The sequence below is a fragment of the Meles meles genome, chromosome 17 (genome assembly GCF_922984935.1).
Source record: "Meles meles chromosome 17, mMelMel3.1 paternal haplotype, whole genome shotgun sequence".
NCBI lineage: Eukaryota > Metazoa > Chordata > Mammalia > Carnivora > Mustelidae > Meles > Meles meles.
Genome location: NC_060082.1, coordinates 42,890,276 through 42,917,937, shown reverse-complemented (window position 1 = coordinate 42,917,937; position 27,662 = coordinate 42,890,276). Strand labels below are relative to the sequence as shown.

Sequence of the window (27,662 nt, the reverse complement as noted above, 5' to 3'; positions counted from 1 at the left end):
TTTTTTTTAAAAGGCAGCTGTTTATCTCCCTTTTTCCAAAATTTATGAGAAATATTACTCTTTATACTTTTTGATCAGTATTTTTATGAGAATTTTATTGTTTTTAAATTATAAAAAAGTACATGTCCCAGAGTATTAGAAAAGGATACTGTATTGATATACCCAACATTTAAGAAGAAAACATAACCAGAATGTAAGAAAATAATAATGAAGTAAAAAAAAAAGTTAATAAAAAAAAAAGATTTATTTATTGATTTATTTTTAGAGAGAGAGAGAGAATGAATGAATGAATGGGAGGGAGAGGGAAAAGGGAAAGAGAGACTCTCAAGCAGACTCCCCACTGAGCATGGAGCCTGATGCAGGTCTGGATCTTATGGCCCTGAAATCATGACCAGGAGTCAGACACTTAACCAACTGCACCACCCAGGTACCCCTAAAAGGTTAGTTTTTAGTATGAGCTAAGAATGAGCTAATGCAGCTAAATGATAACCTTTGTTGAAAAAAAAGAGAGCTATCTTGAGTAATAGGGTAGCAACAAAGAAATAAACTTATTGATTTATTTACATTATCAAATCAATTCTTTTGACAGCGTTCTTTTTTTTTTTTAAGATTTTACTTATTTACTTGACAGAGAGAGAGATCACAAGTAAGCAGAGAGGTTGGCAGAGAGAAAGGGGGAAGGAATCTCAGGCTCTGCTGAGCAGAGAGCCCCATGTGGCGATCCCAGGACTCTGGGATCGTGTCCTGAGCTGAAGGCAGAGGCTTAACCCACTGAGCCACCCAGGCACCTCCTGACAGCATTTTTATTTATATGGGAATTTTCTCCCTGCATTGTCTTGGGCTGTTATTTTAATAAGCTAGTGTTTAAACTTTTTTCTTAAAACCTGATAGGGTGGAAATGGCCTATTAACTTGTACAGCACTAGAATGCTGTCAGTTTATTAGCCATGTATGTTTGTAGGTGGAGTGAAAGTATTTAGGGATAATTAACTAGTTCTTCCTTGAAGTCTCAGCCATGCCTAAACCTCGTAAGGGTAGGATTTCAGTTCTGATAACTGTTCTTTGCCAGACACAGTAATAATTCTCCCTCAGTGGCGTTAGGCGATGGGTATAAATTGACTCAGGATAGATGAATGGTTGCCATGAATATAATTATGCTGCATTTGAATCCATAGAGCAGGTAACAGCTGAGTCAGCAGTTCAGTTGCAGTGGTAGAAATAGATTCATTGCATTGCCACATAGTCCTATTTTATTGGAGGGAATATTTACTGATTTATGCTATAGTCAATAACATTTAATGAAATTATTTTAAATGTTATAAAATTGAGGGAGGATTTAAAGCTGTAATGAAAAGTGGCCATCTCATTATGTTTCTGTGCAAAGTTTTCTCACTGTGTACCTGTTTCTTTTACTTGTCATCATTAGCTTAGCAAGCTTTTAACTAAATTATTAACTAATAATTAACTGTTCTGTAAAAGGATATCACAGGTAACCCTGAAAGAAAAGTATGCCATGTAGGTGTTTATATGCATTTAATGACTGCTTGATACATGCAGAGTACCAACATATCATCTTAGCCACTTACAAGCTGACTAACTTTAGGCAAATTGCTTCACCTCTAATCCTTAGTTTTCTCATGTGTAAAATATGGATAAAGATAATACAGGGTTATTATGGGAATTAAGTGATTTAATACACGCAGAGGTTATGCTTAGTGGTCAGCGAGTTAGCTGCTCCTCTTGTGTAATTACAGATCAGTGAAAATTCTTATGTATTCTCTAGCCTTATGGCTAAGCTTCTAGGAAAGATGCTTAGCTCATTGAGAGCTAACATATGTGATGATTCATTTCACTCTTCCATTAGGTTACCTATTTCTTGCTGGTTATATAACAACTTTGTTGAGGCTCCAACTTAAGTTCTATAAAGGCAAATAAGGTCTGCTTTGCTTTGAAGTATCTTATTTTGGAACTTGTATAAGAAGTCAGTAAGGGGCACCTGGGTGGCTCAGTGGGTTAACGCCTCTGCCTTCAGCTCAGGTCATGATCCCAGGGTCCTGGATCGAGCCCCGCATCGGGTTCTCTGCTCAGTGGGGAGCCTGCTTCCTCCTCTCTCTCTCTTCCTGCCTCTCTGCCTACTTGAAATCTCTGTCTGTCAAATGGATAAATAAAATCTTTATTAAAAAAAAAAAAGAAGTCAGTAAGAGGGGTGAATTCCCTAAGTAACTCTAAAAAGAGGGAGATTTTTAGTTTTTCCCTTGTTTTTTGGCATAAGGAAACTGTATTAAGGGTTCATAAGTCAAATCATCTTTGTGAGGTTAGAAATGTGTTTGGGCAAACATAACAAAAAGTTAATTATTCTGTTTTTATATGTATTTTATACCTTTGTCATCACCCTTTTATTGCCTCAGTAATTCAGTTTGTGTACTAATTTATTTATTAAAATAACATTAAGTACGGTGAAATTCCATCATCTTCACAAAATGGTAGAAGGAAGATAGAATTTATGAAAAGATTACTTGGTAATTCTCGTTTGACATAATTTTTAATGTACCAAACCATTAAGTCTTTCCTTGGTACTTTTATAATTTAACTTGTTAGCCTTTATAGTTGGGTAAGTTGTAATATGTTACTGAAGTTGAATTAAAAACATATCAAGTTTCAAGGAACAAAATAACTGTCTGTAAGCAGAATTCGGTAGCTATGCGCGGTTCTCTTCTGCTTGTAATTTGATATGTCTTGGTAATGACTTTATCTGGATATAGAGCCTAGTGCAATTTGAGGACATTTCAAGTAGATCTCTTATTCTTGTAGACACAGTGACTTTAGAAATAGAAAAAAAAAACTCTGAAATGTTGTCACTGTAAATGTCACAGGGATAGGCAAATAGTCTTACTAACCAAATACTCACTTTTTACCGTAGTATTGAATTTGACCGGGATTGTGACTATTTTGCAATTGCTGGCGTTACAAAGAAAATTAAAGTCTATGAATATGGCACAGTCATTCAGGATGCGGTGGATATTCATTACCCTGAAAATGAAATGACCTGCAATTCCAAAATCAGGTACTTAGATTTTTTTTTTTTTTTTTTACATAATGCAATGTGTGTAACCTTTAATATCTATGATTCATATGAGTTTGTTAATTTATCTTTCTGTGAGATTGCTTATTCACTCATGGTAAACACTAATTGTATACAAAGGATACTTTAGAATCTTATAGATATTGGTTGCTTTTTCCCTGTGGGGGTTAGTAGTCATTGTTTTCTATTTGACAAATGAAAGTCTTCTCTTTGTTCACTTAATCAAATAAAAATTTTTATTGTAATTGACTTCCGTGGGGTATTGAATAAAGGATTACTATAGTCTATAAATAGTGTCTGAAAGTCAGGAATTTTCCCCCTAGCATGTGCATGTCTCCAGATTTTATAGTTATTTATAATTTAAGAAGTCTTTTAAAAAATTTTTTAATTTTTTATAAACATATAATGTATTATTAGCCCCAGGGGTACAGATCTGTGAATCGCCAGGTTTACACACTTCACAGCACTCACCATAGCACATACCTTCCCCAATGTCTGTAAAGAATTCTTTTTTAAGAACATTCTGCTGCTTTTCATTGAGGGCCTAATATTTTAAAGTTTCATATAGTAAGGGTTAAAGTTCATAATGTGTGCTTTTCAAATCTGGAATACTGTTAAAAATGCAGAAACTAGAAATTAGATCAGATCTGTCTCCCCCAGATCTCAGGGACATCTTAGGATCTGCATTGTTAAAACAAGCTTCCTGAGCTATTCTCATTGGCACTGGCTTAAAATGGAATACAAGGAAATCATCTAATAATAAATATATTTAGAACTTTGAACATTTCCAGTTATCCTTATAATCTTTTTTACCTGAATGAATGACATACATAGTCTGGTTCTAATGCAGTCTGTTTGGAATCTTGCCCTGTTAAAATCTGAGGCACCCAGACACCCCCTTCATAGGATTAACTGTAAATAAATCCATGCAATGCACTCAGCATAATACTTGGCCATTATCGAGAATCATAGTAAATGTTACTGTAATGACAATGTGGATTAGGGAATACACCTTTACTGTCTTGATACATGTAAAAATATGGCAATAGTTCATGGCATGTTGGAGTAAATGGAAGAAGCTGTTCAAGGCTGGAAGCTATGGGATTAGGATTGAAAGGACCAATGTGTAAGAATGCCTAAAGCTAATTTGGAGCACACCAGTTTTGAAAGTGACCTAGATTACCGAGAACCACAGCTAGTAAGTGGAAGATCTGGAATTTGAGTTCAGGTCTATCTAACTCCAAAATTTAGCTCTTTTAACTATCCATCTAACTTCTCCTGGAAATCCAGTAAATATATGTAAACATGCAAATGAACTCTTACAGTGTCTGAAATTTAACATAAATATAGCCAGTAGAGAGTAAAAGATTATTGTTTTCATGTGCTTTGAAGTCATCTAGGTTAATTGCTTTACTAAGTGGCTTTTATCCTTAATACACATTAGTTTTACTACATGATTCATGTATGTGTCTCACTGAAAGCATACATTTTTAGATGTTGGATTCTTAGTTTTGGAGCGTTTGAGAATAGCTGAAACCATAAGATGTTAAAGCTTAATTGTAAATGTTATATTAGTAATAAGCTTATTAGTTTTTTTTTTTTTTTTTGATGTAAATACAGAAACCCAATTCAAATTAGTTTATTGGCATATATGATTCAGCTCAACTTGATCCAGGGGCTTACACAATTTGATTAGGTCTCAGTCATTGTGCTGTGGCATGCTTTGTGCTCTGTAGGCCTCTGTTTTCACTCACAGACATGCTCTCCTCATGTATGAAAGATGGCCATTGGTGGCTTTAGGCTCACGTCCATGTTTTGGCTGGTGATCAGAATGAATAGTGGTAAGGGTTGTTATTTGGTAATTCAATCCAAAAACTTGGCAGTTATTTGATATATTTTGTCTCAGCTGTGTTGTGGGCTGATTAATGATACGAAGTCATGTAGACGATTTGAAAAGTGTTCTAATCTTTCTGCACACTTCAAAATTCTTCATATTCATTGTTATTTATTTCTACATAAAATAAGGCTTAACTGTATTTCTTTCTTTCAGCTGTATCAGTTGGAGTAGTTACCATAAGAATCTGTTAGCCAGCAGTGATTATGAAGGCACCGTCATCCTATGGGATGGATTTACAGGACAGAGGTCAAAGGTTTATCAGGTAAATTAGAGTACTACTAGTCGTTTGTTTTAAGAATCACGTCTTTACTTCATAATTATAGTTACAGTTACAAGTTTATAATTACAAATTTTAAGCCACTATTTGGCATTTTTTTATACCTATATAATAACAAATACTGCTTTTCATTACAAGTTTAAAGCCTCTAGCATTTTTAATCCCTCTGTAATAGGAGATAATGCTTTTCTGAAGCATCACTTCAGACCTGTTTTGCATTTGTATAATGTGTCAAATGGATTTCCAAAAGCAATAAAATATGTATATATAAAAAGTTTTGGGAATTAATTACTTCACATCTCATTTGTTTTCATGGCCTGTTTTCAAAGCCATAAATTGGTATCAGGCTTTTTCTTTCTTTATTTTAAGATCTATATTTTGTCTAAGACTACTTTGTCTTTCTTCTATATCCAGGAGCACGAGAAAAGGTGTTGGAGTGTTGACTTTAATTTGATGGATCCTAAACTCTTGGCTTCTGGTTCTGATGATGCAAAAGGTACTATTTGAATCTCTTCTGCTTTCCCTCATGCCCTTACCCCCAACTTAATTCCTTGTATTAGCAGAGATGCAGATATTTATTAAAAATCATAGCAATCTCTGTGATTATTATTCTAAAAATAATCTAAGTACAACAATCTTTATATCCTTTTGAGTGAAAAAAATGAATATACTACATCCTCATTATAATAATATTTTCTGGATTCATGTATTGTGGTGATATATTTATAACCAATTTCTTTATATATAACATCAAATAAACTTTTTCTGCTGAAATATTTAGACATATCTCTGTTTTAAATTATATTCAATTTCTAGTGTATACTAAAGTTTTTCAATGAAGTTTATCATTTTTCAAGGGAAGCTTCTACACCTGCCAATTTAATTGACCTCTTCTGTTTTTTCTTATATATCCCTTTTTACTATTCATGGTTTTCAGTTATCTTTACTGTTTTGTCCTAATTCTTCCCACCATTAGATTTATAAAGCCCTGTTAACAGATTTCTATTATCTTAAAGTTAATGGCCTTAATTTTTTTGCTGTTCTTTTCTACCTATAACCTCCAGTCTAGTGATTAGATAGGCAAAGATAGCTCTAGTGTTGAAAAGTCTATTTCATAATGATAGCGCAATGCCCTATTCTGTAAGTGGAAAATGAAGATGACTGGACTTTCCCCCCAAACATTAAAAAGTAGCAAGTTGTTTACCCATAGTATTTTTAAATTGAAATACCTTTCTTCTTGATTGTTTTAACAAATTATTCTTGAATTCTAAATTATTTAGAGCAGCATATGACAGTCGATATTTGTATGTAGGGATACAAAGTTTCACTAATGTGAATTGTTTTTTCTCATAGTATATGGGGATAGCTTTTATTGAGTTGAATACTTGTAATTTTGTACTAAAGATTAAAATTTATTCAAAGGTGGTGACTGGTCAGAGTCTTCCTCTGGAAAATAAAAGCCATTCAAAACAATTTAAGAGGAAAGAAGTAGAAAGGGATTTTTAAAGTTATTTATTCATGTTAAATTGTATTAAAATGTACATAACATAAAATTAACCATTTTAACCATTTTGAGTTTACTGTTCTGTGGCATTAAGTACATTCACGTTGCTGTGCAATTTTCACTACCATCCCTCCATAGAACTTTTTTCATATTACCAAACTGAAACTGTACCCATTAAATGTAACTCCCCAATTCCCCTTTGCCAGCCCTTTGCAGTCATGTTTCTGCTTTCTGCCTCTATGAAACTGAGTACTTAAAACTATCTCATATGAGCGGAATCATACAATGTCCGTTTGCAGTTGCCTTATTTCATTTAGCATAAAGTCTTCAAGGTTCATCCATCTTATAGCATGCATCAGAATTTCTTTTACAAGGCTAAATTATAATCTGTTGTATGAATGCATTACATTTTGTTTATCTGTTCATTCATTGATGGATAGACATTTGGGTTACTTCTACCTTTTGGGCTCTTGTGAATAATGCTGCTATGAACATGAGTGACAAAATATTTTTTCATGTCTTGGTTTTAGTTCTGGGTATATACTCAGAAATGGAATTGCTGGATCATATGGTACTTACATATTTAATTTTTTGAGGAACCATCATTCTGTTTATCATAGTGGCTGTACCATTTTACATTTCCACCAGCAATGCCTATTTCATTTTCTCCATACCTTCACCAACATGTTATTTTCTTCCTTCCTTCCTTCCTTCATTAATACTAATAACTTTAATAATGAAAAGTGGTATGTTACTGTGGTCTTGCTTTGCATTTCCCTAAATGATAGTGATGTGTTGAGTATCTTTTTGTGTGTTTATTGGTCATTTGTATGTCTTTTTCAGAGAAATTCTGTTTATTCAAGCCCTATGCCCATTTTTTAATTAGCTTTTTGTTTGTTTGTTTTTGCTGTTGAATTGTAGGAGTTCTCTGGATATTAATTCCCTTAATCAGATATGTGATTTATTGATAGTGGTTTTTTTTTAAATTATTTATTTATTTGACAGGAGAGAGAGAGAGATCACAAGTAGACAGAGAGGCAGGCAGAGAGAGAGAGAGGGAAGCAGGCTCCCTGCTGAGCAGAGAGCTGGATGCGGGACTCGAACCCAGGACCCTGAGATCACGACCTGAGCCAAAGGCAGCGGCTTAACCCACTGAGCCACCCAGGTGCCCCTATTGATAGTGTTTTTATGCACAAAATTTTTTCATATTGATGAAGTCCCAATTGTCTAATTTTCTTTTTTTGCCTGTGCCATCCTATCCAAGGAGTCATTCATTACACTAGTTTCAGTGTAATGAAGATTTTTGCCCTTTGTTTTCTTCTAAGAGTATTATAGTTTTAGCTCTTACATGTCTTTGATCCATTTTGAGTTAACTTTTGTATATGGTGTAAAGTTCTGACTTCATTCTTTCACATGTGAATATCCATTTTTCCTAGCACCACTTGTTGAAAAGATTATCTTTTCCTCATTGAAAGATCTTGGCACCCTTGTCAAAAATCATTTGATTAAGCCTTCAAGGCTTTATTTCTGGAGTCTTTGCTGTTGTTTGGTCTGTTTGTCCTTATGCCACTATTGCACTTTTATAGCTTTGTTTTGAAATCAGGAAGGTGACTCCTCCATCTTTTTTCTTTTTTTCAAGATTGTTTTGGCTATGTAGGGTCTGCTAAGATCCAATATGAATTTTAGGTGGATTTTATTCTATTATTTCTTTTCTTCTGCTTACTTTGGATTTAATTTGCTCTTCTTTTTCTAGTTTCCTAAATTAAAAGCTTGGGTTATTGATTGTAGATCTTTTCTCTTTGCTAATATATGCATTTAATGTTATAAATGTCCCTCTAAGTTTTAAGTTTTATTTTAATTTTCCTTTATTTGAAAATATTTAAAATTGTTTTTGAGATTTCTTATTTGACTTATATATTATTTGGAAATGTGTTGTTTAATCTCTAGGCATTTTGGAATTTTCTAGCTATCTTTCTGTTACTGATTTCTAGTTTAATTTCATTGAAGTCTAAGAGATACATTATTTAATTTCTCCTATTTTAAATTTGTTATGGCCTGTTTATAATCCAGAATGTGGTCTGTCTTGGGGAATATCTCATGTGAGTTTGAGAAGAATGTATATTCTAGTTAGATAAAGTAGTCTGTAGATATCATTTATATTCATTTGATTAATGGTGTTTTCAATTCAGCTGTGTCCTTACTGATTTCTCCCTGCTGGTTCTGTCCATTACTGATTGAGGGGTATGTTATTTTTTAGATTCTACATTGATCTATGTATTTCTTCTTTTTCTGTAACCCATTGTCTTGATTCGTGGCCTAACAGTAATTCTTGAAGTCTAGTAGTATGAGTCTTATATCTTACATTCTTGAAAATGATTTTAGCCCTTGACTTCCTCTGCTCTTCCATATACATTCTAGAATCAGGTTGCCAGTACTTCTGGAAGATCCTGCTGAGATTTTTATTAAGATAGTATTGAATCTGTAGATCATTTGGGGGAAAATTGATTCCATAAAAGTTGAGATTTTGGGGCACCTGGGTGACTCATTGGTTAAGCGTCTGCCTTCGGCTCAGGTCATGATCCCAGGGTCCTGGGATTGAGTCCTGCATTGGTCTTCCTGCTCCATGAGGAACCTGCTTCTCCCTTTCCCTCTGCCTGCTGCTCTGCCTGCTTGTATTCTCTCTGTCAAATAAATAAATAAAATCTTCAAAAAAAAATTGAAGTTTCTATTCCATGAACTTTTTTTTTAATGGTTTTATTTATTGGGTCACCTTGGTGGTTCAGTCTTTAGGCATCTGTCTGCCTTCAGCTTGGGTCAAGATCCCATGTTCCTGGGATTGAGCCCCACGTTGGTCTCCCCGCTCATTGTGAAGCTTGCTTCTCCTTCTCCCACTCCCCTGCTTGTCTCTGTCAAAGAAATAAAATCTTAAAAAAAAAAATTTATTTATTGATTCGACAGAGAGAGCATAAGCAGGGGATCTGTGGAGGGAGAGGGAGAAGCAGGCTCCTCACAGCAGGGAGCCCAATATGGGGCTTGATTTTAGGACCTTGGGATCATGACCTGAACCAAAGGCAAATGCTTAACTGGCTGAACCACCCAGGAGCCCCTCCATGAACGCAGTTTATATCTACCAAACTTAGTGTTAAGAAAAATTTTTTAATACTTTTATAGTTTTCACCATATAGATCCTATACATTATTATAACTAAAGAGTTTGTGCTATTGAAAATGGTGTTTAAAACATTAATACTCATTCATGTTTTACTGGTTTATAGGAAAACAGTTTTTGGGGTTTTTTAAAAGATTTTATTTATTTACCTGAGACAGAGATCAAAAGTAGGCAGAGAGGCAGGCAGAGAGAGAGGAGGAAGCAGGCTCCCCGCTGAGGCAGAGAGCCGGATGAGGTGCTCGATCCCAGGACCCGGGACCACAACCCCAGCCAAAGTCAGAGGCCTTAATCCACTGAGCCACCCAGGTGCCCTGGAAAACAGTTGTTTTTAAAGATTTTTTTATTTATTTGAATGAGAGCAAGAGCAGAAGGGGATGGAGACAGAATCTCAAGCAGATTAGCCTGGAGTCCGGCACAGGGCTCAGTCTCACAAGCCTGACATCATGACCTGAGCGAAAATCAAGAGTTGGATGCTTAGCCAACTGGGCCACTCAGGCCCACCCCACCCCTACTCCCAACAACTGATTTTTTTTTTTTTAATTTTATTTATTTATTTAACAGACAGATATCACAAGTAGGCAGAGAGTCAGGTAGAGAGAGAGAGGAGGAAGCAGGCTCCCTGCCAAGCAGAGAGCCCGATGTGGGGCTCGATCCCAGGACCCTGGGATCACGACCTGAGCTGAAGGCAGAGGCTTTAAACCTCTGAGCCACCCAGGCGCCCCCCAACAACTGATTTTTAAATATAAACTGTGTTTCAGCAAACTTGCTGAAGTCCCTCTTCAGTTTTAAGGGATTATATTTGGATATTCCTTGGGCCAACCATGTCAGCAGACAGAGCTGTAGTGGTCGCTTTTAGGCAACAGGCTTGAGCAGTGGAAACCTGAGTAGAGTAAAAGGGCCCACAGTGACCATCAGACTGAATGCAGACAGGCTCATTAGGCAACCCACCTCAAAATAACCATGGGCCCTGGCGGACTACTGGGCTACTTACAATGAACACAGTTACCAAAAAAGGAATATTCCATATGTTCCCACACCTCCTCACTCCCCGCTTAACTGCAGACCCCCACCACTGCCTCATGGCAGGCAGTCTTTCCTTTGCTGTCCTGCCTACTGCTTCCTTGCAGTGTATTTAATAAACTTCTGTCTCTTTTGTTCTGCCTTGGGTGAATTCTTTCACTGCCTACGCTGATGGCCTCCACCCAGTCAGGTTGCCCCACTAGAATTGCTGATCCTTTCTTGTTTCCAACGTGTGTGTCTTTCTTTCTCCTTCTTTTTTTCCTTGCTTTGTTGTACTTGTAAGAATTTGCAGTAAGAGTTGTGTAGGAGTGGTGACCCTGATCTTATGGAGAATGCTTATAGTCTTTTGTCATTAGTATATTATTAGATCAGACTTTTTTTTAAAAGATTATTTATTTATTTATTTGGCAGAGAGAGAGAGAGAGAGATCACAAGTAGGCAGAGAGGCAGGTGGGGCGGGGGGGAAGCAGGCTCCCCACTGAGCAGAGAGCCTGATGAGGGGCTCGATCCCAGGATGCTGGGATCATGACCTGAGGCGAAGACAGAGGCTCTAACCCACTGAGCCACCCAGGCACCCCTTAGATTAGACTTTCACTGGAAATGTTTTTGTCAGGTTAAGGAAATTCTCTTATTCTTTGTTTGCCAAGAATATTTATCATGAATGAATGTTGAATTTTATCATTTTTCTGTATCTATTGAAATGATTATATTTTGTTTGTTTGTTTGTTACTATCATGAACCGTAATGATCTCTTTTCACATCTTGAAGTAGCAAAGATGGGACAAAACCCATCTTTGCCATCATGTATTATCTCTTTTCTGTATTACCATGTTTGGTTTGCTAATTTATTTTGTTAAGGGATTTTTGCATCTATGTTCATGAGGAGTATTGGCTTTTATTTTTTTGTTCTTGTAATGTCTTTTTATGACTTTCATATCAGGATAATGCTGGCCTAATAAAATGATTTGTTTTGGGAGGTATAGATGGAAGTGATTGTTTAGAATTGTTGTTTTGTTCATAAATCTTTGGTATAACTTGTAACTGAAGCTTTCTGAGCCTGGAATTTTCTTTGTGTGAAGGTTTCAATTAATAATTTATTTTTTTTAATTGACGTGTAGTTGGCAGGCATACAGCGTAGTGATTCAGCAGCTCTCTATGTTATATCGTGCTTACCACAAGGGTAGCTGCTGTCACCGTACAGTGCTGTTACTGTACCATTGACTGTGTTCTCTGTGGTATACCTTTCAACCTGTGGCAGAAGAATTGAATTTCTTTAGTAAATTTAGAACTATTCAATTTATCTGTTTCTTCTTGAGTGAGCTTTGGTGATCTGTACCTTTCTGGAATTGATATTTTGTGTCCTCTCTTTCATTATCTGTTATTTATATATTTAGGTCTGTGTGGCATTAAGTTTATAAATTTTAATTATCTTTTTCAAATATGTAACCCTTTATTTTATTTTTATTTACTTATTTATTTAATTTTGCTTGTTTTCTATTTGTAGTTTCATTGATGTTTGCTCATTAGCTTTTTTTCCCACATTAACTTAATTTTTTTCTTTGGGTGTGATTCTTTTTCTCTGTTTTGTTAAGGTTGAAGTTTATGTCATTGATTTAAGTCTTTTATCTTTTCCAATGTAAATATTCCAATGTAAATATTTCCAAGGTATACATTTCCCTTTAAGTACCACATCAGCTGACCCCTCAAATTTTCATGGAATATATGTTTGTTCGTTAACTTTTGAAAGTTTAATTTTTCTTGTGACTCTCTTCTTTAGTTTGCTTAATACTTATAGCTTAATTCTAGTTGGAGAACATGTTTTACATGGCTTTAATTCTTTCATATTTGTTATGATTTGTTTTATGGTCCAAAATATGATCTGCCTTGGTAAATATTCCAAGTGTAGTGAAGAGTTCTCCAGTGGAGTATTCTGGGTCAATTAGATCAAGCTTATTGATAGTATTTTTGGTTTTCTATATCTTTGCTGTTTTTGTTTGTCTTGTCTCCTTGTTCTACCGATTATGAAACAGGAGTGTTGAAATCTGATTTTATTTCTCCTTTCAGCCAGAAGGGGATGTTTTGCTTCTTCTTTTGTTTGTTTGGTTTTTTGAAGCTGTTTTGTTAGGGTCTTAAGCATTTAGAATTGTTGTCTTCATGAATTGACCCTTCTATCAATATATAATATAATTCTTTATCTCTATTAATATTCTTTCTTCTGAATCTACTTTTTAGATATTCATCAAAGCAGTAATCTCTTTTTCCTTTCCTCTGAGATTCTAATTACATGAGTGTTAGACCTTTCATTTTGTCTTATATGCCCCTCAGTCACTGTTCTTTTTATTTTAATATTTTTTCTCTTTTTTACATTAAGTAATTTCTGTTGTTCTTTTACATCACCGGCTCCTTTATCTGTTTATTTTCATTTTGATAGTGATTCAGTCCAGTAAATCTTTTATGTAAATTACTGTAATTTTTTTCTAAAATTTCATTTGATTCTTATTTTATAGTTCCTATATTTCTACTGAATATTTCTGTCTCTCCATTAGCTTTAAATGTGTTTACCTTTACCCCATGGAGCACAGTTACAGTTGTTGCTTTAATAATCTGTTTAAAAATCTGTTTAATAATCTCAACAGCTAGATTTTAGGATTGATTTTTAGGATTGATTTTTGTTGATGGTATCTTTCTTTGAAAATTCTTCACGTTTTCCTGGATTTTTATATATTCGGTAATTAGTGAGTTTTATGTTAGGCATATTTATTATTATTAGTGAGTTGTATTATTAGTGAGTTGTATGTTAGGCATATAGGTATGTTTCTCTATAGATGAGTTACTCCTTTTTATGACCACAGAGATGGAGTTTCTGTGGGAATATTAGCTTGCCATACTGCTGTAACTGTGATGAAGCCCACCCAGGGGGTTGTTGAGAGAGAAGAATAAAACAAATGAAAAAAAAAATGACCCTCAATCCTCTGGCTTGCAGAAATGCCTTTTTCCAGTCTTATGGTCAGAAACACAGGGATTTTCCTCAGTTTTTGCTTATTGAGGTGGTGATTTTGGCTTGCCATGGGTAAAAAAGGGAGAAAAGAAATGGTACTCTTACTCTCCTGCATTGGTTACTTCTTTTAACTTTTGAATGTCCTTCCCATAATGACTCCTTTTACTTACTTTTTGGATTCCTCAGACATTTGCTTTTTGCTTTTGTTTTTTACATTGTCCTCAGAGTAAACTCATAGAGAGATTGGCTATAGTGGGCTTACTTTGTCTTGGTTGGTACTGAGTCCCAAATGCATTTACACCCATCTTAAAATTTTTAGTGTTAGTAAATTATCACTCTTGTGAGTGTTTGGTGATTTCTACTTATAAATATTGCTTGTAAAATACTGCTTTTGTGGTAATTTACAGTAAGGGTGCTTTACATTGCTTTTAATGTATTTTACATGTTTATTTAGCATTTTATATATTTTATTTTTTAACATTTTATATTTTTATTTATTAAATTTTTAATAGTTATTAATGGATATTGTTTTTTCAATCCATAACACTAAGTCCTTAAAAATGAAATTTTGTATTCATGCTGTTAATTTATTTATTTTATTTAATGCCATGTATTTAAAAAATAGTTTACTTTCAAATATGTATGTACATACTTGGGTGTTAAACATGAATATAGCAGGCTAATAGATGTAGTATTTCTATGTTGCAAGGTAATCAGGAACGAATTTTATGAACCAATTTATAACTTCTTTACAAAAAGTATATTTTCCTTTTCAAATACATGAACTAAGAATCATTTGCAGTAAATAACCTTACTTTTGAATTAGAATAATCACATTATTTAAAATTTTTTTATCCCCAAATATGAATTTGAAGAATATTTAGGCTTTAGAACAGCAGTAGTTATAGGTTCTTATTCATTCCAGATTTTCATAGCTGCATACATTAATGTCAGAGTGATAAATTTGAAATCTTGACAAGTTTAAAAAATTAATTTTAGTTAATGGAGCTGAATGAAACTCTTCTTTTTTTCATCAAAGGACTAAAAAATGAATTGCAACATAATAAATAGCATTAGGATAGTAGTTATCGTTCCTCTAATTTATAACTTTAGTCAGTTATCATTCCTATAAGTTATAACTTCACTAAATGTAATATCTCCTATATCCAAGTGAATTTAAAAGGCTTATGTTAGACGGCCTCCCAGGTGGCCCCAGTGATCTGTCTCCTAGTATTCTCATACTTTCCTCCCCATTTTTCCAGTCTTTGTGATCGGTAAAATAGTATAGACTTGAAGGTATGTCACTTCTGAAAATAGTTGATATAAAATACTGCAGCCTCTATCTTCATCATTTTCTCTTTATATTTGGTTCAGTGTGGAGAAGCTAACAGTATTGTCATAAGCCCAAATAACGAGGCGCTTGGGTGGCTCAGTCAGTTAAGTGTCTGCTTTAGGATTAGGTCATGATCCCAGAGTTCTGGGGTTGAGCCCTGTGTTGCTCAGCAGCGTGTGTGTGCTTCTCCCTCTCTTCCTCTGCACTCTCCCTGCTTGTGCTCTCTCTCAAATAAATAAATAAAATCTTAAAAAAAAAAAAAACCTCAAATGGTGGGGAACTGCATCCTCATGCCAAGAGCTATGTTGAGTGAGTTTGCAGTGGATCCTCTAGCTCAGCTGAATGGCAACCTCTCTGGGCCTTGAGACTCAGCCAAGACTGTCCAGCTAGGCTGTTCGGAGATTCCTGACCCATGTGACAGTAAATTTTGTGGTTTTAAGTTTGTAAGTTTTGGAACAATTTGCTGTGCAACAACAGCTAACTAGTACAACAAGGTCTGTTTTCTCTATTTGATCGAGTTTAAAAGGAAAACTTGGGGGGCGCCTGGGTGGCTCAGTGGGCTAAAGCCTCTGCCTTCGGCTCGGGTCATGATCCCAGGATCCTGGGATCGAGCCCCATATCGGGCTCTCTGCTCAGCAGGGAGCCTGCTTCCTTCCCCTCTCTCTCTCTCTGCCTGCCTCTCTGCCTACTTGTGATCTCTCTCTGTCAAGTAAATAAATAAAATCTTTAAAAAAAAAAAAAAAAGAAAAACTTGGTAAATCAGTATTGTCAAAGTGAACATCTTTGTGCTTTATCTTTCATATTTTTTAAGATTTTATTTATTTATTTATTTATTTGAGAGAGAGAGATAGAGAGAAGAGAGTGGCAAGCACAGGGAGTAGCAGGCAGAGAGGCAGAGGGAGTAGTAGACCAACTCCCTGGTGGTCAGGGAGCCTGATGCGGGACTGGATTTCAGGACCCTGAGATCAACCTGAGCTGAGGGCAGACGCTTAACTGACTGAGCCACATAGGTGCCCCTGTCTTTCATATTTTTAAAATAGATTTTATTTATTTGAGAGGGGGAGAGAGAGAGAGAGAGACCAAGAACATGAAGGGCGGTGGGGCAGAGCAGTAGGCAGAGGGAGGAGCAGACTCCCTGAGACCAACCAACATGGTACTCCATCCCAGCATCCTGGGATGATGACCTGAGCCAAAGGCAGATGCTTAACCAACTGAGCCACCCAGGCTTCCTTTCATATTTGTTTTTATTGATTTATAAGATAGTATGTATGTCCCTCGGGTTTTCTGTAGTTTCTAGTAAAACAGCACTATCCCATTTTACTCGCTCTGTTTTCTGTAGCATCTAGGCAGTAGTTTAGAAGTGGATCCAAGAGTATCATATATCAAGTGTACTCATAACTGAACTAAAGACAGGCTTTTTTATGGTGTCAAACAACCTGTGTTTCTTTTTTATTTTTTTTTAAATAATAATTTCCTTTTTAGGATGTTTTGATGCAAATAGACATGCAATGGGCCCTATCCGAGAAGCTCTAAAACATATACATACTGCATATTGTAATTGATGCTGTTATTATAGATATTCAGTGTGTTTTATTTTTGGAAAAAATAATAATTGAATAAAAACTTAGAGACTGTTTAACTCTGATTTTACAAATTAATGGGTGATAAACTATACCCATCTTCTACAGTAGTTGGGTTTTAAAAAAATTTAGTATTTTTTAAAAAAAGATTTTATTTATTTATTTGAGAGAGAGGGAAAGAGAGCAGGAGGGAGAGAGAGAAGCAGATTTCCTGCTGAGAAGGGATCCCGATACAGGGCCCGATCCCAGGATTCCAGGATCCCAGGATCCCAGGATCATGACCTGAGCCGAAGGTAGAATGCTTAACTGACTGATCCACCCAGGCGCCCCCCCAATTCAGTATTTTGTAATGGTACTTAAGTAACAAGTTCATTTTCTAAAGCCAGCCAGCTAATATTCAGAACAAATTTGTTTTTATTTTTAGCTTCTTACATTGCAACATGGTTTTCCTAACAGTCACTATTTTGGGGTTTTTTTTTTTGTTTTTTTTTTTTTTTTTTAAACTGAAGTTCATAGGAGACTATATATATAGAAGTACCATGAGTTTAATTGCCTTAATTAGCTCCTCATCTTGAGGTTGGTATTTTAGTTTGAATTTACTTTTACTTTTTCTTAACAAAAGGTGGTTTTCACATTAAATGTAAAATTATATATTTATTGATTTTAATGAAATTTTTAGTGTCATTCTTTAACAGTAGGCATATTGTTACTGATTTATATATGTTCTCCTTTCTTTTGAGGACCGTCTCATTCATATTTGTTTCAGACATTTTCTTCCAAACTTTTTGTTGATTTCTTCTACACTTTACTATTTATCCTTTTATCTGTGATGTCATCTTAGGATATTTCATCATATCTGTTCTAGTAGTTTCCTAGGAATCCCCTAGCAGCATTATCATAAACTGTTTGGTTTCCACAATAGAAATTTATTTTCTGACCATACTAGAGGCAAGAAGCCTAGAATCAAGGTGTTGGTGAGGCCATGCTCTCTCTGAAGGTTCTAAGGAGGAATCCTTTCTTTGCTGCCTTCCCAGTTCTGGTGCCTAGTACCAACCTGGGTATTTCTTGACTTGTAATTGCATCTAATTTCTGCCTTTCTCAGTACATGGCCTTTTTTATTTGTACCTCTTTACCCAACCCTCCCTCTTTATATCAAGAAACCATTCTTTGGATTTAGGGTCATCCTAATCCATCCAATATGACTTCATCTTAACTTAAATATATCTGCAAAGACCTTATTTACAAATTCGATGATGCTCAGATGTACCTGGGATTAAGACTACAACATAGCTTTTTGGGGAATGTGGTTTAACTCACAACACCTATTTTGTTTAATAGTCAATAATTTAATAAAGTGTATTCTTGATATATTTTTCTTATTATGCTGTATATATTTAGAATATCTTTATTTTAAACCCTGGTTATTGTTTAAGCTCAGACAGTTATATCGAATTCTATCTAATCTAACATCTATTATATTGAAAATTATAATCAATACTGCTTACCATTGTGACTTATTTTTAAAATGTTAATGATTACATTAACATTGAGAAAATTAGCATGAAATTAACAAAAAACCTTCTAATTTAACTGTCATTTTGTTGTAATTTGTTCCTATGCTTACTTATATTGAATTGTTATAAAATACTGATGGATAAACCTTGTTTATAAAGGTTCTTAGTGATTAGTATTGGGATTATGGGGATAGTAGGTGCTCCATAAATATTTGCTGTGGATTAACTTTGGCTTGCTATTTTTTGAGAGTACAGCTCTACCACTTGATATTCTAATCTGTAAATGCTGTATGTGACATGTGGACTTTTAATTATAGCTAGCCATTTTATCTCAGATTGTATATCTTAATTGCTGGGACAGTTGTATGTTGATTGGAATAACACATGGTTCCTATTAGAAAATAACATGAAAGAAGAGAAATATTGCTATTTAAAACTCTTATTCTTTTATTTTAATATTGAGTGTCTTATTTTTCTCTTAGGAGACTAATAGATTGATTAGGTTGTAAGTAACTTCTTTAATGGTTAACTTTTATTCGGGGTCCACATACTTAAAGAAACTTTCTATGGAATTCCACTTGTAAAAAAGATAAATTAACCCATTCACTCAGAAAATTTCTATTCTTAGGAAATAGCATTTTATAGAAGTTATAGTTGGAACCATTTTTACTTTTTTTTTTACACTCCCATTTACAGATCGCCATACTAGTATTCCTAAAAAGATTCTTAAATTTTACTATGCCTTCGTCTTAATACTGGTTTTCAACCCAAATGCACATTGGAATCACCCAAAAAGCTTTTAAACAAATACCAGTACCTGGACCCCAACTGGGTATTGTCCAGGACAGGACATTGGGTGACAGGACATTGACACCCATTGAAAAGATGGGTAGGGATATTTTTGTTCTTGTTATGGTTAATGTTCGTTATTAATTCTGATGTGTAACCAGGAGTATAACCAATATCTTGAAAGTCTGTTTTATATGTATATTCTGTTATCTATGAAGGCATTTTTGATGTATGATATAATCTGTGCTTTGGTACCTTAAAACAACAGCTCACTTTTCTATTTCTGCTCTGAGATCTGACCTTCTCTGATCAGTTTTTCTTTAATCTTTACAAATCTCCGTATATACCACTGGACTGGACCAAATACCAAATATTAAAGCAAACATTTAAAGTTTAGCTAAGTAATTCTATAACATTACTTTAGACACACTTAAATCATATATAACTTGAGTTCTGGCATAAAATTCTAAAACCGTGGAATTCTTAATTGAAAGACAAATCAAGAACTGTTTCCAGGTACTTTACAAATGGCATTTGTATTCTGAGATATGTAATAAATATGAAAGTGTATTTGTGCATGCATGTTTGTGTAGCAGTGGGATGACTATATGACTCATCTTCCAACCCATGATACTTGAGAAAAATGCACACCATTTTTTTCTTAAGTAGGCTCCATGCCCAATGTGGGGCTTGAACTCACCACCCCAAGACCAAGAGTCACATGCTCTACTGAGTGAGCTAGCCAGGTGCACCATCCCCCCAATAACATTTAAAGAATACGGAAACAAATACACGTATATCTCCATATTGCTTTTTTTTTAACCCCTCTCTAAACTAAAATGTTTTGGATTAGTATGAAAAGGCAACTGTAGCAATAAGCAAACATTCTGGGTTACAGAACATTTGCTAATGCATTGTTTAATTCTTTGCATTTTTATTGTCCTTTACTCTTAGTGAAGCTATGGTCTACCAACCTAGACAACTCAGTGGCAAGCATTGAGGCGAAGGCTAATGTGTGCTGTGTTAAATTCAGCCCCTCTTCTCGATACCATTTGGCTTTCGGCTGTGCAGGTAAGAAATGAAAGCAGCTTTGTCTTCTTTTGATGTTGATTGCGTATTGTGGCTAGGATAAAAGACTGTAGTTTAAAATGAGTAACTTGCCCTGTAAGTTTAAATTTTGTTTTTTGTTGGGGCGCCTGGGTGGCTCAGTGGGTTAAAGCCTCTGCCTTCAGCTCAGGTCATGATCCCAGGGTCCTGGGATCGAGCCCCGCATGGGGCTCTCTGCTCAGCAGGGAGCCTGCCTTCCCCTCTCTCTCTGCCTGCTTCTCTGCCTACTTGTGATCTCTGTCTGTCAAATAAATAAAAATAAAATCTTAAAAAAAAAAATTTTTTTTGTTTTTTGTTATTAGATTCTAAGAAGTATGTAGTGTGCCATCATTACTCATTTATTACTGTGCTTTGATTTTAGTATTCTGTCACCATCTTTCATACATAGAGATGGTTTGTTGATTATTTTTGTTGTTCCTCTAAGTCTTTGCATGCACGAACTAATGCTTATTCACACACTTAGGTCGTAATGACATTTAAATGATTAAGCTATATTATATAGACAAAGGAATCCACTTTTTTGATTAAAGGAAATCTATTCATTCCTTTAAAAATATAATTTATACATATATGTATGTATAAATTATATATATAGGGACAGTGAATGAGACAGGTAAAATCTTGCATCATGGAATGCCTGGTAACATAGGAAGTTCTCAAAAACATGTTAGCTATTTCTATAGCAAAGAATTTCTTGTTAATATAGTTTTCTTAACTAGGGTGACCAAATGTCTGCGTTTGCCAGTCATGGTTTATACTTACACTGTTATAATTACTATTAGTGCCTTCTTTCATTCTCAGAAATGTTATGGGTTGGAAGATAAATCATGTGGTTGCCCTAGTCCTTTGTCTTCTGTATCTGTCCACTCCCCCTAATTGTTAACTAGAACAGTAAATAGTAAACACTTGTAATTTAACTTCTGCATTAGGCAATCTCTTTGATTCTTTTTATATTGATAATCTCAGTTTTTTAAAGATAAGTTTGGCACCATGTAATGAACACAGAAACGCCCTTAAAAAAGGAGAAGCATAATATAATTCTTATTTGTTATTACACCCTTTCCTTATTTCAATTTATTTATTCACTAATACACTGACATAATTTCATAGTTTCAGTAAGGTGCAGTCTAAGGTATCTGTATCTAAGGTATCTGTAGGTAAAATTCTCTTTCTGTTAGCATACGAATTTTGTTTTTCCTAATCAAATGGTATTCTTTTCCATTTGAATCTACTATTTCCTTGTTAAATCCCTTTTCTGTCACTGACTAGGCAAGCTGATTTATTTACCTCCCCAAGTTTCTTATCCTTAAAATAGAGATAGTCCTTTGGTGCTTTATGAAGATTATGAAAGGAAAATGTTATATACAAAGCTTTTCTAATATGGTATTTAGTAATTGTTTAGTTATTTTCATTATTAACACTTTATCATGCATTTAATTAAAATAGCTTATTGAGTTTTATTGTTACGTTCTATTTTATAAACACACTCACCATTAGCCATCATCTATGAATTGAAGTTATTGTCAGTATTTAATAGGTACAAATACCAGATATGAACATCTTCAGAATTTTTTGTTCCTGGCAAAGGGAAACCTACTTTATTTGTGTATTTTTTTAAATTTTGTAATCCAGTTTAATTTAATTTAATTTTAAAGTTTATTTACTTAAGTGGTCTCTGTACCCAATCTGGGGCTCAAACTTACAACCCTGAGATAAAGAGTTCCAAGGTCTTCTGACTGAGCCAGCCAGGTGCCTTAGGGAAACCTACTTTAAAAAATGCTTTGCTGTCTGGCAGGCTGTTTGCCCTTACTGTTTTAAATTTTCATGTATTTCTTACTTAATTTTTGCATTTGCTTTTCCATGTATGCTCTAAGATTTATCTTTTTCCAATTCTAGAAAAATTCTTTTGGGATTCTCCTCTGAATTACATTTTATTTATTTGTTAATTTTGGAACCACTGGCATTATTAAGATTGTACATCTTCCCACATAGTTATATGGGGTAGTTTTCTGTTTGTTAGGATTATTTTTATCTTACAATGAGATTTCATAGTTTACTTCATTTAGGTATGAGGTCTTTCTGGTTAATTTTTTTCCATGTCTAAGTTTTGGTTCTATTTTCTCTATTCCTTATTTTAAGTACTGTTTGCTAAAAGTAGATAAAAAATTTTTATATTTAGATATATGTATTATATCTAGGCACTTTATAAATGTTTCTTATTAAATCTAGTGGGTTTTTTGGTGGAGTCTTTGTTTTTCTTCTTTTCCAGTGGTTTAATGCCTTCTCTTCTTACAATGCAGTGTTTCTATGATACTAGTTATAGTTACTTTCCTCATCTGTTTCATGTAGTTGAATGGGCTTCAGTCTTTCACCTTTGTAGGGTATCTTTTTTTTTTTTTTTCTTTGTTAAGATTTATTTATTAGCGTGAGAAAGAGAGAGCTCCTGTGCTGGTGAGGGGAGGTGAGAGGGAGAGAGTCCTCTCCACATTGAGTAAGAATTGACCAAGGCTCAATCTCATGACTACCAGCTTGAGACCATGACCTGAGCTAAAACTAAGAGTCAGATGCTCAGCTGACTGAGCTTCCCAGGCGCTCCTAGGATATCTACTTTTGGAAAGTAGTCTTTATTAAATTCAGATGATTTCATTTTATTGTTTCTTAGGCGCAACTTCAGTATTTCATCCAGTGCCTCTATAGCCACAGTTGATATAGTCATATGATTTAATTTGTTGACATGAATTATGTATATACATTTTCTGATATTGAATTATATTTGTGTTTGTAGGATAAACCTTGCTTGCACATAATGCAGAATTCTTTTGATAAATAGGTGTTACTGCTGGTATTTTTATATCTATAATCATAAATTTGATCTTTTTTTTTTTTTTTTTTTTTTAAAGATTTTATTTATTCATTTGACAGAGAGAGAGATCACAAGTAGGCAGAGAGGCAGGCAGAGAGAGAGGAAGGGAAGCAGGCTCCCTGCGGAGCAGAGAGCCCGATGCGGGGCTCGATCCCAGGACCCTGAGATCATGACCTGAGCCGAAGGCAGCGGCTTAATCCACTGAGCCACCCAGGCGCCCCAATTTGATCTTTTTTTAAAATCATTTTAATCATTTTATAATTCCTAGTGTACATAAATCTTGAACTTGTCTTGTTTAATTTATTCCTGAGTATTTTATTTTTTTTTTAATTAAAAAATTTTTTTTCCAAGTTTTTATTTAAATTCCAGTGGACATATGGTATTTTATTACTTTGAGATGTATTGTGAATGGAATTTTCTTAATCTTATTTTTGAATTGTTTGTTACTAAAGTTCAGAGATAGAATTAACTTTTGTATATTTGATCTTGCATCCTACAATTTTGCTGGTCTTGTGTATTTTTTCCTCTTAGTTTTATTGTGGATTTCATGGGATTTCTATATTTAGGATCAAGGTATCTATGAATTAAAATAATTTAATTTCTTCCTTTACTATGCTAATGTCTTCTTGCTTACTTGTATGAGCTAAAAGCCCATGTAAAATGTTGACTGGAAGTGGCAGAAGGAACTTCCATACTTCATGGAGAAAACATTCAGTTCTTCACAATTAAGTGTGATATTTATTAGCTGTAAGATTTTTGTTGATACCTTTATCAGGTTGAGTTAATTTCTTATTCCTAGTTTGCTAAGAGTATTTATTATGAATGAGTGTTAGATTTTGTCAATGCTTTTTCTATGTCTGTTGAGATAATCTTGTAGTTTATGTCCATTATTAAAATAATAGGGGATAGTTCGTTATTGTTGTGGGTTTGAATGCTAAACAAACCTTCCATTCCTGGGAAAAATCTCTCTTAGCCGTGGTATAAAATCCTTCTTATATGTTGCAGAATTGACTGTTCTAATGTTTTAAGTATTTTTGTGCTATTTCTAACTTTCTTATGATGTTTTCTGGCTTTGATAGCGAAGTACTTACTGGCCTTATAGAATGAGTTGGAAAGTATTTATTTACTGAATGAGTTTGTAAAGGGTTGGCATTACTTTCGTCTTTAAATTTTTTTAAAAAGATTTTATTTACTTATTTGAGAGAGAGAGAGCAAGAGAGAGAGCATGAGCAGGAGAAGGGGCAGAAGGAGAGGAGAAGCACACTCCCCACTGAGCAGGGAGCCCAAAGACGGGCTTGATCCCAGGGCCCTGGGACCATGACCTGAGCCAAAGGCAGCATTTAACAAACTGAGTGACCCAAATGGCCCTCTTCTTTAAATATTTGATGGAATTTATCAGTGAAACCATCTGGACTTGGACTTCATGAGATTATTTTAAATACATAATTTGATTTCTTCTTAAAAGTTTATTCAAATTTTCTGTTTCTTTTTTAACTCAGTTTTGGTAGTGACTTCCTTTCTGGGCATTTGTATATTTAATTTTTCTAATTTGTTGTAATAAAGTTGTTTTAACATTCTCTTATTGTTCTTTTAATTTTTGTAGTGTTAGTAGTAATGTCCCTTCTTTCATTGCTAACTGGTCTTTTGTGTTTTCTCTCTTTTTTCTTTTTGGTGGATCTAGTTAAATATTTGTCAAGTTTCTTCAAGAGTTGTTTGTGTATGAGAGATACTTCAGACCAGAATATCATATATTGCCAGTGTACTTAACATTGTTACCCAAACTTACTTGTTGGAAGAGTTAGAGATCTGTAGGCTGAACCTCTTATAATGATTCTTATCTCACCATAAGTATCAGTAGACCAAGAGAGATGTTCTTTCTTTCTCATCCAATCAAGATCAAGATATGTTGAGTACAAGTAGGTTATGCTATTGCTATAATCAAGAGATCAGAAATCATTTACTGTAACTGATACAAAGCTAGAGACTGGACATTGAAAAATTACATTAGAAAAACCTCCACATCCTTACAGTGATGCTTGCAACAGAAATATCCAAAGCTGAATGACCACCAAGTATCTATCTTTCAGATCTTACATAAGTGCTTCCCTGTGCTGGAAATTCATTCACATCTGGAAGCATAATTTTAAGAGGATCTGGGCAATACAGTTTTTAACTTTCCATCCTCCATAGACTTAAATAAGGTGGTAGGAATGGATGCCGAGGTCACTGGCCTGATCCAGCACAATGCAGTTTCATATGAGTTAAGGACGTAATTTTTCTGGCTTTGAAATAGGTATTTAGTATCCAGGCAAGCATTAATAAAGTCAGTAGTCCTTACTTTATTCACTGCCTTTAATTCTTTTCCTGATTGAAACATGCATTTTATTACTAAAACATATTAGAAAAACAATGACTTATGTTGTATCATTTTCATTTAGAATTGCAACATTTCTTAGGATGTAGACTATTGTCTAAATGTTTTTCTTTAAACTGTAAAACATCACTCTTTAATTGTACCATTTATTTTGCCACTGGGAGAAGTACAGGGTCATATTCCTGAGATTGCTTAATAAATATCATGTGTGATGATGAATTTGACATTAGGAGTGGGTTGCACATTTTTAAGCATTGCTTTTGGAGTTAGAAGAGCATTAACTCCCTGTTTAAAGGGCATTGTGGATCCTACCTACTGGGTAGTGACACATCATGCTAATTCAACTTCCCTACTTACCTTCATTTAGATAATGTATTTCTATTTGGTACAAGTAATTCATTTCTTTCTCTTTTCATTTACCTATTATTATAATATAAAAATATGTCTAGTTCTTAGGTTTCTTTTTTTTTAATTGGAGAGTATAGCATGAAAAATCTCTCAAAGTATGGTAAAAATTCATAAGCATTTCTTTTAAAATATCAAATCATGGGTCATGATCTCCTTGAAAATAGTAGAACATTAATTTTAAACTACTTTTTTGTGATTAATACTGAGAAAAAAAGCTTTGAGTTTTATTTTAAACTATGTAAAAAATCTTAAGTACTGAGATTATCTGAAACATGCTTTTAGCAGAAGAGAGGATAATATTTTTAATGTAAAGGTGAAAGTATAAGTGTTTGTTGTCTGTTACTTGATTACTACATGATGTTTTCTTAATAAGTAGAGAAAGGGGGACACCTGGGTGACTCAGTGGGTTAAGCCTCTGCCTTCTGCTAAGATCATTATCTCAGGGTCCTGGGATCAAGCCCGGGACCAGATTGGGCTTTCTGCTCAGCAGGGAGCCTGCTGAGCCCTTCTCTCTCTCTATGTGCCTCTCTGCCTACTTGTGATTTCTCTCTGTCAAATAAATAAATAAAATCTTTTAAAAAGAATAAGTAGAAAAAGGTAGGAAAACAATTTTTCTCCAGTTTTCTTCTCTAAAGCCAGTTTGGGAGAGCACTATAAGATGAGGTTGAACTCAGCAATCTGTGGTTTTAAGGGAACATCAGAGTTGGCTTGCGTAATAACTTGAAGCATCTTGCAATTTTTAAAACTAAAATTATTATAACAGGAAATATGGGTACTTATGTTATGTAATGTTATGTTATTTATTTGACAGAGAGAGAGACACAGCGATAGAGGGAACACAAGCAGGGGGAGTGGGAGAGGGAGAAGCAGGCTTCCCGCTGAGCAGGGAGTCCTGATTCCAGGACTCTGGGATCATGACCTGAGCTGAAGGCAGACACTTAACGACTAAGCCACCCAGGTGCCCAAAATATGGGAACTCTTAAGGCATTCTTTTTAAAGTAATAATAGTTTATTACCCCAAAAGTTAGTGATGTAAATCAAAGGTAAGGTTAGTATTATTCTGATTTAGGAGTGGTATTTATGCCAATAACATATTCACTGGGAAGGAATATTGTTTCTAGAACAAACAGGAATTTTGAAATATCTTCTTTAACTCTGTTACCAGTTAGCATTTTTAGTTTTAGTTACTGTAAACTCTTTGTTACTCTCTGTAAGCTAAATAGTTCATATGCATAAAAACATCATTTGTTTTCTCATTTTTTAAGACTTTGTAGTTTTTTGTGATTGGTATAATAATAACTTAGTTTTCAAAAGAATTTTGTTTTGTTGTTGTTGATACATTTATTTTTAAATATCTGTATTACTTCTCTGACTCTAAAACTTACAGGTGCTTCTTTTTGCTTAAAGAATAAATATAGATTCCTTTGCTTCTGTTCTAAGTCCTCATGATTGGCTTCATTGTTCTTTATACGTGACTCATGTTTTTACTCAGAAGAATTTTTTAAAAGATTTTATTTATTTATTTGAGAGAGAAATCTTTAAAAATAAAGAGGGAGGCTGTGCCTGGGTGGCTCAGTTGGTTAAGTGGCTGCCTTTGGCTCAGGTCATGATCCCGGGGTCCTGGAATTGAGCCCCACATTGGGCTCCCTGTTCAGCAAGGAGCTTGCTTCTCCTTCTCTCTCTGCCTGCTGCTCCCCCTACTTGTGCTCTCTGTCAAATAAATAAATAAAATCTTAAAAAAAAAAAAAT

At 34.5% G+C, this 27,662-nt stretch overlaps 1 protein-coding gene across 4 annotated transcripts in view; it reads left to right on the top strand.

Annotated features, from left to right (window-relative positions):
- Positions 1-27,662, top strand: part of COP1 (COP1 E3 ubiquitin ligase) — a 252,902-nt gene that overhangs the window by 137,810 nt on the left and 87,430 nt on the right. For all 4 annotated transcript variants that reach the window (XM_045983212.1, XM_045983213.1, XM_045983211.1 and 1 more), the window contains 4 exons: positions 2,920-3,063; positions 5,132-5,240; positions 5,670-5,751; positions 20,116-20,232. In XM_045983212.1, the coding sequence (XP_045839168.1) occupies positions 2,920-3,063; positions 5,132-5,240; positions 5,670-5,751; positions 20,116-20,232 (452 nt within the window). The remainder of the gene's footprint in view (positions 1-2,919; positions 3,064-5,131; positions 5,241-5,669; positions 5,752-20,115; positions 20,233-27,662) is intronic.